The sequence below is a fragment of the Hyalella azteca genome, unplaced genomic scaffold (genome assembly GCF_000764305.2).
Source record: "Hyalella azteca isolate HAZT.00-mixed unplaced genomic scaffold, Hazt_2.0.2 contig6121, whole genome shotgun sequence".
Lineage (NCBI taxonomy): Eukaryota > Metazoa > Arthropoda > Malacostraca > Amphipoda > Hyalellidae > Hyalella > Hyalella azteca.
This window is the reverse complement of record NW_025936289.1, coordinates 16,704-30,471: the sequence shown is the minus strand read 5'-3', so window position 1 is coordinate 30,471 and position 13,768 is coordinate 16,704. Positions and strand designations below refer to the sequence as shown.

The window sequence follows — 13,768 nt, the reverse complement described above, 5'->3', positions numbered from 1 at the left end:
GCGAGGGAGCGTGCGCGTCGTTGCTCTCCTCGGAAAATTATTGTTCCTGTTCGGTCGCTGGGACTGAATTGATCTCTTTTGAAGTTCAGTGTAAGCTCGTTATCTCTGAAGGGAATAAGTGAAAACGTTTGTGTGATATAAGATCAAAGAAAACGTCCTTAAACTCTTTGGTATAGAGTTATTTACAGTGGCGACTTCAAGTAAAACTCCTTGAAAATGTTCCGGATAATTCGAGGATTGTCTTATAATAGCTGAGTTATTACTTATTTAGCAATATGGAAGAATATTCTTTACAGCCTTCTCTCAAATATTTTAACTCTAATTATTATTTTTGAGCCTTATAACAACATATTGTGAAAGCTTCAACTAATTTAATTGATATTTCATTGAAAATTAAAACTGTTAATATTTCCACTGCCAAGCCTGCTACAAAATGTTATTTTACGTTATATGTTTGGAAGACATAAAATAGAAATGAGAGCCTAATAGGAATGTTGACAAGTTAGGCAACGTGATGTTATTTTTTGCCACTGTGACCTTGGCGTAAGCATACCGTACAAATCCTGCAGTGCAATGTTGCAGGATTCAGCGCTGAGTTCAGTTGGTGATATTTCCCTTATGGCACATCAGTCGCGTCTATAACTGCTCAGCATTGTCTCCAACAGTTATTATTTATTGCTTTACTTTATAAATTTATTGTTTATTATTTAATAATTTACTTTTTTACTTTTAGTATATTTTGTTATACATCATTGAACTGAAAATTTTGATGCATGTGATCAGAATTCACCTCATTTATTGATATACATCGAAGGATAATCAGTAAATAGCTACTTGAAATCACGTGCGTTTTTGACATGGATGAGCTGAAAAGGCCTTAGCTGTTAAGTGCATCGGACAACTTTCACCATAAAATGTTGTAGAACGATAGGCCGTATTTTTAGCAAGCACAGAACACTAAAGTGATACACATGTCCACAATACTTAACGTGTCAGGATATTAACAGGGCCTGGAATCTGTTCTCGGTGATTGAATCGTAAGTCTGGCCGCAGCCTATGATTTGCAAAATGGAAGGAAGGAGATCGGCTGATCTGAAAATTAAGCGGCTGAAGCCCGTGTTTAAATGATTCTTAGCAGCAATAGTCACACCAACAAGCCTCTGTTCCAAAGTTTCAAATTATCTTTGGTGAAGTTTACTGTGACGACTAAAATTCAGTCTCAAGCGAGGCGTTGCCTCGGCAATGTAGACAGAATTAACCTTATTTACGTCTGCGTTAGCATCAGTAGCCCAGATTTAATCATGATTAATATTATTCCATCCGTGCGATTCTTTTGAGTTCGCACTCGAACTTTTAAGCATCTCGTTCACTTAATTACAGCTCCATTGGATGGATCACTATCTAGCGAAGAATTTTCTTATTGAATCTTAGGCCGCATGATTCTGTCTCACAAGCTTCATGTGTTTTAATAATAAATCGAGAAGTTACATTAATTAAAAACTGGGCAATAACTATAGGACGGTCAATTTTTTAGCTACAAACCTATTTGTTGTTTTTTTTTTCGCAGAAAATTAATCGTAAGAAGAGCCTATACAATGGCTGCTTCCATTATGAGTGCGTCGACATGCGTATTCTTGCTACTTATCTTGACTGCCACTCTTGCTGTGAGACGAGACTCCATCGCTGACTTCATCCCAAAAGTCCCGGAACGCACGACCACCACTCCGGTCACTCACTTAACTCCAGTGCTTCGGTCAGCGTTTGTCAGAAGTGAGTCTGCGTTTGTTTTAGGTTAAGTGTGATGCTGTAGTATTCAGGCCTCTACAGCATCACACTTTCGGTCAGCGTTTGTCAGAAGTGAGTCATCGTTTGTTTTAGGTTAAGTGTGATGCTGTAGTATTCAGGCCTCTACAGCATCACACTTTCGGTCAGCGTTTGTAAGAAGTGAGTCTGCGTTTGTCCAAGGTTAAGTGTGATGCTGTAGTATTCAGGCCTCTACAGCATCACACTTAAGCATCAGACACATGATGTGCGCGACGTAAAATTTATTTTATATACAGGTAGTACTCATTATTTTCATTTTCGTTCAACTTTGCTCAAAAATATAAATAATGTAAATAAGAAATCACCAACCTCCCCGTCACCTCCACGTATAACTTATCAAAAGGCCTGAGGGATCACATCTAAACCCCATACGCCATTCAAACAGGTTCTGCGCCTTTTTTTTAAACGTCTACTGTCCTTTCCATTTCTCCTTCTTTACGTTGGCCACCTTGTGTCACCGCTTGTTCCTATCAATATTTGATAAGAACATATTGTTTTTATCGGTACCGCAACAGTTAAAAAATCGTTTCAATATATTTTTTTTTTGCTTAATTACGGCGATTAGGTTCACTTGCTCCTTGAGAATATTCAGTTTGTAATTAATTATACTTTTTTATGTCATAGAGTGCTTACTGAAATATTAATAATTTTGTACATAACAATTTAGTTGTTGATTGCCTACCTATCAATATTAAGTTCCGTGTCCTAACTAGCGCTCTATTTCTATTATTTGTGAGTAAAGATAAATTTATTAAATTTGTTTATCGCAGACACAGTGTGATCGAATATCTTACCTTATAGTTGTTTTCCATTCTTTTTACACTGAAAAATTTACTAGGGATTGTCATAGATTGTGTCCGATAGAAGTCCGAGGCCACACGAGTGATTTATCAGTTGATAAAATGCAAAACAATAGAAGAGACAGGTACGTTTACTCGTGCCTCTCTGCCGTGCTATCTCCACTGCATGAAAACATATGGCGCGTTGTTGGATGTACGGATAAGACTGCCAGGAGACTGCATGTAGTGCTCATTAAGAATCTGCGTCTCTTTATCATTTTATTTGAGACCCTTTAATTTTATTATAAACATTTAGACCGGTTTCAACTGTTATTTTTAATATGGGACATAGCGAGACAAGATGATACTCGCATTAAATATAGAAATACAAGATGATCTCGCACAAAAAACTAAAATACCAAAACTAATAAGACACAACTCGCCATCTGTTCGCCGTCGTTGCTCCAGAGCCCATCGATTCGTCGACGAGTTCGCCTCAATATCCTGCTATATTCACAACAGTATAATAAACTATTTCATCTGGGTCGTTATTTTTCTCGTAATAAATTGAGCGATTTTTTCGTATTGGTACAAGCCTCGTGGATCAAGTGCTAAATTTTCCTATTGGAAATGCCAAATGCGGAATTTACAATGGGAAATAAATTCAAGAACTGAGTACAAAGGTATCGAGTCGTTTTCGTAGTTTTAGGATAGAAGTTCACACAAAAATTTTTTCATTTACTTTAACCAATTTTTCTCAGCTGATATAATCATAGATTTCTTGAAGTAATCTATCTCTTCGCAATCGTTGCCTGTGGTGCTTGCTCATGAGAGTAATATCTTGCGCCTACACATGTTACGCGTGAGTTAAATTGTGTTTGTTGTATGACTGTCTGAATGAGTACGTTTACCACTTATTACATATATGCTGTGGTAAATACATACATTATTGTGATATTTAAATACCCGTTTACACACCCATGATTTTTGCAATCAAGCATTTTAAGTGTGCTTAAATTGCGAATTCCTGACATGTGACGATATTTGAGCATGGTGTGCTAGGCTGCGTTTCTTACTGAAAGAATAGAATAGAAGTGTCGGCATTGGCCTGTTGCCGATTCTTGAACTTTTCGTGACTTGATTCACAAGGGATCCGGCCTTTGGAACCCAGAAATCGCTATACCTCCGTATAACGACCACAGCCAAATATACAATAATAGGGGGCTTGTATATATCCCTTTACCGCCAAATCGGACTTTCAAGTCGCCTTTCAAAAAAACACTTGTATAGGGAATATTTCTCACTCGTATGGCTCAGCAGCCCAACTGGCCTTCAGATTACACTGCTATGCAAAGCTCTGAAAGAGAATGAGCGGTTTGTTTACATTCGTTCGTCAGTTGCCCGCCAACTTCCGTGGCGTTATGATATGCGACGCTGCACTTGTAACTGTCCCTGATTTGACGTGCAATGGAGGATAAACCAGGTGAGAAAATGTTTCAAAATAATTTGTGCATCTTCACTGATATATAAAGAAAGAAAACAATTGCATACATCAGATATTGAGGTGACATTGCTCTAATTCCATCAGTATTTATCGGGTGGATTTAGAAATCCAGTTGGGCTCAAGGTGCCATGAAATATAGTGGATTTGAAAGTACATCTGGGCGTTGAAGCTGGATAAAATTATATACAAATTTTTTTTATTTCTAATTTTTGAATGAACAGCGATATTTTTGTCATATGAAAGATAATATTTTATAAATTTCACATTTTTAACATGTTATCAGGAAAACTTTATACAGAATAATCGCTGTTATCCTTTCATTCCCTCCACGAAAGAGATATTGTTTTCGACTGTTTGTTCATTGTAGTTATTTTTTTCAGGATCATCGCGCAACATACTACCTGNGCTATATGTAGGTAGTGAAGTATTCTGCTGTAATTTTTTTAAGTTTTAGAGGGGTTTTATTTTATTCTAGTCAATTGATTCTATTCATTTGCCCAAGTGTATTTTGAAAGCCAGTGTAGATTTTTCCTTCAGAAGCCCAAGTGGATCTTAAAGTCGCGTTTATGTATCTATATACATAAAAATATATTTGGTGATTTCTTCTTATATTGCCTTCCCTTGAGTCAGAAACAACATAAATTCATGATCAAAACATTTACTCACTGCATAAAAATAATTCGGGCGGTAAAGGGATATAAGCCGCCAACCTGCACCGAGAGCGCCGTTTAGGCAACACGCCAGGCTGCAGGCAGTCGAACGCCTTCCGGCTCACACGTCCATTCAACTTCAAATAGTAGGCCTTATAACGGCGCCCATGTGGTATTTGTAAATACCACGTGGGCGCCGTTATTAGGGTTACTATTTGACGTTGAATGGACGTCGTTCCCTCCTTGCACTGCAGCTGCATCTACGTTTTAGTACAATTGATATCGACCGGTCTACCCATTTTTTCATGCAATTAATAATTGCAGTATTTAAACCCCGTCGCTTGATGTAAGATTTTATTTTATTTTAGCTCATTCGTGAAAGCCAACACAACAATTTATGAATGTGGCTGTTCTTTTTATTCGTATCTTTTCAGCCCATTCATGTGCTGGCATCTTTATTTGGAATTTGTAGGCCTTGTCTGATCATAAACTAGGAACCCGGTGTCATTGTGCATATGAATGAAACTACCTATTAGGCTATTATACATATAGGATAAACATTAAACGACAATCACTGTTGCTTGAGTAAAGTTGAAATGCGTTTGTTTAAGAGACGGGGAATTGTTGTCGTGATTTTATTACTTCGATCTTTCTCTCTAGAGTAACTCGATAGATTTGTCAGGTTAGTTGGCCGCAGCGGCTATAATGGCACGTTTCATAGGTTATCGATCTGGCAAGTACGAGTTAACAAACGAGGGAAATGACAACATATGGCAAGGTTTAAGCTTCCTATATTACGAAGAAAACCATACACCTATTACCATGCTGGATCAATCACGTACGACATCCAAAACAAGGACATAACAAATCATCTAGAAGGCTAGGTAGATGAATTAAACAACATTCTGGTCAAGAACACGGATTATCGTCACCTACAAAATCGATCAATAATCAGGATTAGACACAAATCTTAAACTACATAACAGCTTTGCCTCCATTAAATTCCTAACGAGTTCATCACCGGGGCTTGTGACCGTTACGGTCACAAGCACTTCGTGACTTGCACCGCTGTAATTATTATTGGATCCTTATGTGCCTCGTGTTGGTCGTAGTGAAACCTTGTGTTGGCGTCTCCTCGATGATGTTCTGAATGCGGCTGTGCTGGTGCAGACTCATCACCTTCTGTGGAGTCAAATCCCGATACTGGAGATCCGAAGAAGGTCGTGGACTGTCGAGTAGTTCTCACTCAATTCGTTGATCAACGCAAGTCGTCTAGATTCTACAAGAACGTCGTTGAACTTAATTCGTTCTCGTTGTAGTTTCCGTAATGTGTTTTCAGCGTCTTCCAATCTTATCGGCTGTCTTTTGCATATGGTATATAAACGTTGTCGTTCCGTTTAGTAGAAAAACTGCCGTATCACCATCCTTCTGCGCATATAACATTGCTCGATCACCCCATAATACGCCGGCCGCCCACTCAACTGGCTAGCTCGCTCGAGACACCCATTCGAGACTCGACTCTAGACTGGACTGACTCTTCCTATTTCTCAAGCCCGATTCGTTTTATAATCTGGTTCGCAACCCACGTAGCGCGTCGCTTAATTTTGACCTAAACCACCCAAAGTCTTTTCCCATCAACAGGAACAACCGCTTCGCCTTATATCTTGCTATTCGCATTCCCTCGCAAGTCACATCTTAATTAACTGTTAATTTCCACTCTAATCATGTCTTCCCAAGACATGTAAAAAATTATTGTAAGCTACGCGTCAAGCATTTTTTCTATCTCATCTGATAATTAGACATCCTAAAACCGAATAACTTTCGTTACGACATTAGGCTGGGTGAAATTTACCCATTTACAATCACCTCAAATTACTATCATCACACTATCTGGGCAGAACTGACCTCCCCGTCAATCACTTCTGATCCTCTCATTATTCAACATCAGCACCACGTGAACACCTTACCAGTGCCGTCTCTCTCCCTGCACATCCATATCAGCGTTCGAAAAATTACTCCAAAATAAAACACATACAAAGAAAAACAAAGATAGAACAAGCCTCGCATACTTAAGAACTCCTCCGTTTAATACTTATCACCCTGAATGAAGTCCTGCGTTCACACAGGAAAAATACACAGAAAGCAGAAAAAATTCTCCCTTAAAACTATCTCTCCGCTAACACTCCTATGATCGCGGCAAGAAATTAATTCCTAATGTAAATGTATACTAACCCTCACAACACAATTATATCAACCTTAAAAACTTATTTAATATAAAAAATGAGCGTCGAACTTAATATAGACGATCGCAATTATGAACAAAGTCCTGGTTGTGACTTAGCTTTATTTGTTTGCTCATCAAAACTTTTTAGGATAGGTATTGAATTTTAGTTGACAATTTTTATGCCCAGTAGATTGACTTGTAGTTAAGAGTAGAGGTTGGAGCGTTTATTTTAAGTTTGAATTACACTAGACTATCGTCTAAATGATAACGAGGTAAGAATGTGATTGAGTTAAATGATGACAAGAATTTAATTGTGTACGAATTGGTGATAAATAATAAGGATCGGTATGTGACAAAAGAGTGCGAGTATCAGCAGCGTGAGATATAACCAAAGGATGTCTGACTAGGGAAGAATTCGAATATTTTGCGGTTGATTTGAAGGGAAAGTGCTTATATGAGTGAGTAATAAAACTGACTTGAGTTTGAGGTGACGTATAAATGATAGACTCAACTGAGAATTTTTAAAAGCCAAAGTGATGGTTTATTTTGCTGAGAAAAATACTGAATAATGTGATGTTTGATGAAAAATTCCAAGAGAACTTGAATGATACGGAAATGTTTAGGGGAGCTTCAGGCAGTTCAGGAAGGAAACTCGTATTGCCAGGATGGCTGAGATTTTGACGTGATGAGGCGCCGTTGATAAGGTGCGATGATTTTTGATCAAGTGTTGGCTCTGGAAAATGCACACTGGTTGAGGATATGTTTTAGGTAGGGATAGGTTTTTTTTCTTTGTGTTTAGTTCGACAAACTGCATTCAGTGCATCCTGGATAAATTCTTAAATCAGTGGTACGCAGGTGAAATTGTTTCTCGTTGCAACCATAAATATTGAAACTGACCCAGTACATAAGTGCTGCGGTAAATGAGCTGTAAAATCCGATGTTCGGAGTAACATGATTTGATAAAGTAAAAGGTGATAAATATGTAAGAAGTTAATATGAAATGATATTTATGTGTTTGAGTTGTGTAAATGAATGTTGTATTTGCGGATAATATTTTCCTGATAAAGAGACGATGAGGTGTTCTAATGTGGTAGGATTATTTTTCTTGTTGATGTTTCACATGATGTTATTTTGTGTTTTAAGGATTGGGAACAGTGACTTCCAAATATAATTAGGCAGAGAAGTATAACGTGCGGAATAATTGTATACTGATTATTACAGAAATAATTGATCTGTGGATGAATAGTTGTCTTAAATATTTCATTGCTCCTTTTTTTATTTAATATATGCACGTATATTTTGTCATAGAATTTAAGAAGGGTAACTCACAAAAAAAAAAAATAAAAGATTAGTGAGCGTAGCTAGCGGTTTTTTTTCAGGGAACATGAGGGGAAATGAATAAAGTAGGTAATAGTGAACCTGTATTATGCGTAGGTGTTGAGAATGCTATGAATGCGGTTCGAAGCGATGAAGTATGTACAAGACGCTATTGTTCTCGAGACCGTAAGACCGAGGGTTTATGACCGGGGTATCTTGCTTGGAATGCTCAAGGGCGAAACTGTCGCGGCGTCACTTCAGCTTAAATGTGGGCGCACCAGCGTATATAACGGCCCTAAAATTCGCTTCAAAGGTTGTTCTACTGTGGTGACTGGTGACCGTCACGCCAGTACGGTCTGCAGCTGTCCCCGCAACGGCTTCAGCCGTTGGACGGCGGGTCGCGAAATAACGGCATAACGGGCGGCGGGTCGCGAAATAAATAAACATCGACTCAGTCATAACACTACAATTCCGATAAAACTACGTCAAAAATCTATAAGGAATGACTCTGACATATATATGTACGGTCAACATCAACACTCCGGCTGCGACTCATGCAGCCGTGTGGCAACGTGAGAGACGACGAGATTTCCAACGATTATAACGGCGGAAATCATGAAGCTTCAAGTTTTGAGCACTGCATACGAATTATTTTATCTGTACGGTCATAAGCACGGCATGGTCACTGTGATCATCAGCACAGTACGGTCATAATTCTCATCAGAAGAAGCGGTGTGGTCACGATCGCCAACAGCAGATCGAAGTACGGCAGCGAGCTCGGAGTAATATATTCGACTATGAAAATGAACGCATGAGTACGTACGAAATGAACATATTCATGAGTACGGTCGTTAAAAGAAACCTACGGCCAGGCTCAGCGTGACACATTTTTATCATGCAGCGAGACACAACAGTTACGGAGAAAGAAAAGACTGCGGGAGGCGACTGCAGGGACGCGCGGCAACAGCCGCGGTACGGCCGCTGCTAATACGGTCGTAATGTGCGCGTGAAGAACGGTCATTTACCATACAACAGACAAGCAAAGGATCAATGTTTCTAGTAAATAGGGATGTTTGAGTGATCTTTACAGATATGTTTTCAATTTTGATTGTGTTCGGACTTTCTTTTCCATGTACCAGAGATTTCTGTCAACGTGTGAATTTCCCATTTCCCATTTTTGAATTTCCCATTTTATTATGAAATGTACCAGTGTTTCATAGAAACCCTCTCTCTGTACGATTTTCGCCGTAACCTATTCATACGAGAACTTATACATACAAGCCTAAAGTAAGGCACTACGGAAACCAACCAGACAGAATGAAAGCAATTGCCGATCGAACAATTAAACCCAAAATCTTCAATAACGTTATAGAATAGAATAGAATAGAAGTGTCGGCGTTGAAGAAATAGGCCCATGGCCTGTTGCCGATTCTTGAACTTTTCGTGACATGATTCACAAGGGATCCGGCCTTTGGAACCCGATCTTTCCATAGCTGACGATTGATTGAGATAGCTGCTTTTTGCTAGGCATTTTAAGACTGGACATATGCTCCTGCATAGCTTCGTCTAGTCTGTTTTTGAAGATGCTCATACTCGGAGCGTCAACGATGCTATTAGGGAGGCTGTTCCACATGTCGGTGACTCGAAGCGAGAAGAAATGTTGTCGCATGAATGTGTTCCAACGCTGTTTTTTTAGTTTATAGCCGTGGCCCCTGCTGTTGGTTCTTGTTTATAAATTTCAATAACCATCATCGACCAAAACTCCCTCTTTTAGAGCAAATGTTGTTAACAGGAACAATGTAATGTACAATGAGAGTTTTCATCAAATGCCACTTATAAATAGGACAACTCTATAGGTATCTGAATTGCGGGTAAGTACATAATAGATAATCAGCGCAAATAAAAACTTTCGAGTGGTTTTATTTTTTCAGATTGCGGCCAAGTGGCCTCCAACGCTGGAACTCATCGTTTTCCGTGGTTGGTGAGTGGGTGGTAGTCATAGTTCACTTTTAAGTCTTCAATATCTCAAGCGAGCTGCACTCTTCTATAAATGACAAGTACTTTTTTGCACTGGTTCTGAATATACCGAATAAATACTTCCATTATACGAACCCTTCAAAAAATTCCTCAACAGCCAAAATGACCATCGTACACTCGCCGCGAAATGCCTATACCACAAATAAGTCAATCTGTTTAATAGTCAATCAACAGAAAACAATGCAGCAAAAGCCGACCAATAATGCGTAGATATTACAAATCAGACCATACAACAAACAATTACCGACAACACAACTTGACTCTCACAAGCTCGACACTAATCTAAATAACAACATTAGTATTGGATGCACACATTGACAGACTATCCTGTCAGCAAGGATTTTGAGCAATATTATCACAATCGATAGAAGTTAACAACAACATAGATTCAACATTTCCAGGTCTCGACTCGGCTAGGATATTCAACGTCTTCCACGCTCCTTACACCTAAACCACCGACGCCGAATGTGACCGAATTACCTAGTACATCGATGAGGAGGACACACTAGAATCTACGACGATAACCGCCAGGACGTAACCTATAGTTACAAAAGGCTCCCATCGACCTCAACCAGTGAGAAAGAAAATTTAGAGTAGACCAACATTAATTGGTCGCCATTTCGGCATCAGGAAATTAATTTCGGCATCAGGAAATGACAATCCTACAACTGTAAAGCTGTTAAGAAGTACTAAAAGAGCGTTGCAAAATTCCATTAACACCGAATAATATTTGGTAAATTGACGAACTTCAGAAGAGAGAATACGGACTAAAGCTCTCAAGTAAAGGACTTTGATTCGACGAAAATTGATCCGATGAGACGCGGCAAACTTGAATTAAACAAGCACAATATATCAACATGATTCCAATATATCAACATGACATATTTAACAGCGTGGGCCGAATTACTACCACTATAAAAACCACTTCCAAAAAACCAAAGCGACCACTTCTAAGTCTCCCCTTCCAACATGATTTCACTGCTCTCACTAAGAATACAACAACACATCGTCAAAAATTTGAACAACAAAAAATTTGCTTAGTCAAACATTTACAACAACTATCGCACAGACAATGTCATCTTCATTAATAATCACTACCTCATCAGCACCAACACTTGAAAATTTTCGACTATCATCCCTATATAACAGCAAAAAAGTGAACGAAGCACAATCAGGTACCGCCATACCAATGAAAAGTCACATTCCGTACAAACTACATGCCAATTTTCGTTCAGACATGCTTGCCATAACTATATACACTCAAAAAGGACCGATCATTATAGGAACAACCAAAACATCTCCAGGAATTTGCTGCATTAATCATATTGACTTAAATGCCGACCGTTCAGGAGAACAGCTTCACACCCTCATAGTATGAGAGAAATGCACCCAAAAAGGCCTCTACTTTACCCACTCTCATTACCGACAGAAGCAATGCCTCTCAAATCGATTTTCCGAAACAATAGACCCACAACATCTACGTACAACCCGAACCAATCACTCCCTCAGATAACATTCCATTCACAGAGGCCTCTACTTTTCCCCACTCTCACTCATTACCGACAGATCGATGTTATCAAAACAATAAACCTTTTCACGACGATCACCTACAACCCGAACCAATCACTCCCTCAGTTAACATACCATTCAGCAGCACCATCTCATCCTAGATAGAGATCCCAATCTGATCCCAAATCATATATCAAAATTGACTGAACACTGCATAAACAATTACTCACTTGCCACTCTGTACCCTCAATGCCTGACACATCACTTGAAGAAATAGACTCCTACTTTGATACTGGAGAAAACTAGTTCCAGACGCCCCCGACACAGCCAGCCTCAGTATCACACATCGCATAATCTTCGTTATAAAACCCACATACGAAACTTTCCTAATTCAGACACAGTACCAAGCGTCCTTGCAACTCATATCAACTCACAGCCCAAACGACAGCACTCGGCAGACAACTTACTGCTCTGCACACGTAACTCAAACCCGCTTACCAACGCCTCCAAACAAAAAATGGGAAGAACTTATCACAGCACTCGAGCTCAAGCAAGACACGAAACAATTCTTTAAATCATTAATGCGGATGTTTGATTCAAATACGAAACAATTAGTCCCCAACTAAAGGTGCGAAAACACTCAAGTAGACTCTCCTACAGAAAGAACCCATATTTAGACAACATTGGCAGAAAATGTTCGCCGAAACAGGCAACTACCAACTCTGAACGCAATACCATTGAAAAACTCATAAATCTTATCAGACCATGAACACTTTTCAGCATAAGACCACCAACAAGTTCGGGCTCTTCTGGTTACTCGGACTTTTTATGAGGGCTTATGTATTGCATTGGATAGCCTATATGATTGTTTGATTTTAAGTGAAAAATCTAAACGGGCCCAGGTATGCAGTTAACCTGCCGACGACTACAGACTAACGGAACTCACCAATGAAGAGTGACTTACGGTAGAGACGAGACCGATGATCTAGCACAAATAAATAAATTACTCCTCAAACCAACTATCTGAATATCGGGCAACTTACCAATACCTTCAACTTCATCATCATCACCATGATCACCATTATTTCCTTTTCCCTCCTCAGGATTTTGAAAAATACAAACGAAATAAGAACGTTTTAAAGTAGAAAAAGTGGAATGCACATAAATAAAGAGGGTACTTATCGTTTTAATTATTTTAATATTACTAGAAAATGAAAATATTGTATATATTGAGCCGCAAATCACTCTTCACAACCCCTTGAGTAAACTGTCCAAAGCCATGACGGTTAAACCTCTCCGACCCCACACCTAGAACTTAATTAATTATGCGCTATGCACCTTCTTTATCTCCTATTTTCTTTTTCGTATCTCCTTTCGCTTTCTGGCCACTTTGTGCCACCTCTTGTTCTCTTCCACTCTTCCCTAGTGGCACCGCATCTTCACCACTAGCCATATCACCATTAAAAATATGCTTATATTTTTACGTAATTGATAAAGGCAATGAAGGTATATTACGTAATATCATTGCTACGTTATTGATAAAGGCTATAACATAGCACTAAGTTGGAAAAATTGAGCAAAATTTCTATATTACTACAAATTGTTGTTAAAACTGCATTATGTTGTCGATGATATTGCGCATAAATAAGCATATCTCTTCACGATAAAACTGTATAAATTATTATTATCAATTTATAAATATGAAATAGAAGTTTCTACGCTAATCTTTCAGATGTGTTATCCACTTCCGAATTGTAGGGCTTCGAATAATATATCGACGTTAAAATGTTATAACTTCAAATTCCAATAGATATCATTCTATTCCATCGAGATTCACGTTAGCTAGAAAAAAACACAGATCTTCAATCGATTCAATTCTCATAATAGAAATTTCGTAAGAAGAACGAGGGAAATGAATGACGCA

The 13,768-nt window shown here is 38.7% G+C and overlaps 1 protein-coding gene across 1 annotated transcript in view; it reads left to right on the top strand.

Moving 5' to 3' along the window:
- Positions 1-1,005: 1,005 nt before the first annotated feature.
- LOC108673245 (transmembrane protease serine 9-like) overlaps positions 1,006-13,768 on the top strand; it is a gene marked incomplete at its 3' end in the record, with an annotated part of 28,720 nt that continues 15,957 nt past the window's right edge. Inside the window, exons 1-3 of the mRNA XM_018161044.2 lie at positions 1,006-1,037; positions 1,568-1,770; positions 10,230-10,279. Of these exons, the coding sequence (XP_018016533.1) occupies positions 1,596-1,770; positions 10,230-10,279 (225 nt within the window). The remainder of the gene's footprint in view (positions 1,038-1,567; positions 1,771-10,229; positions 10,280-13,768) is intronic.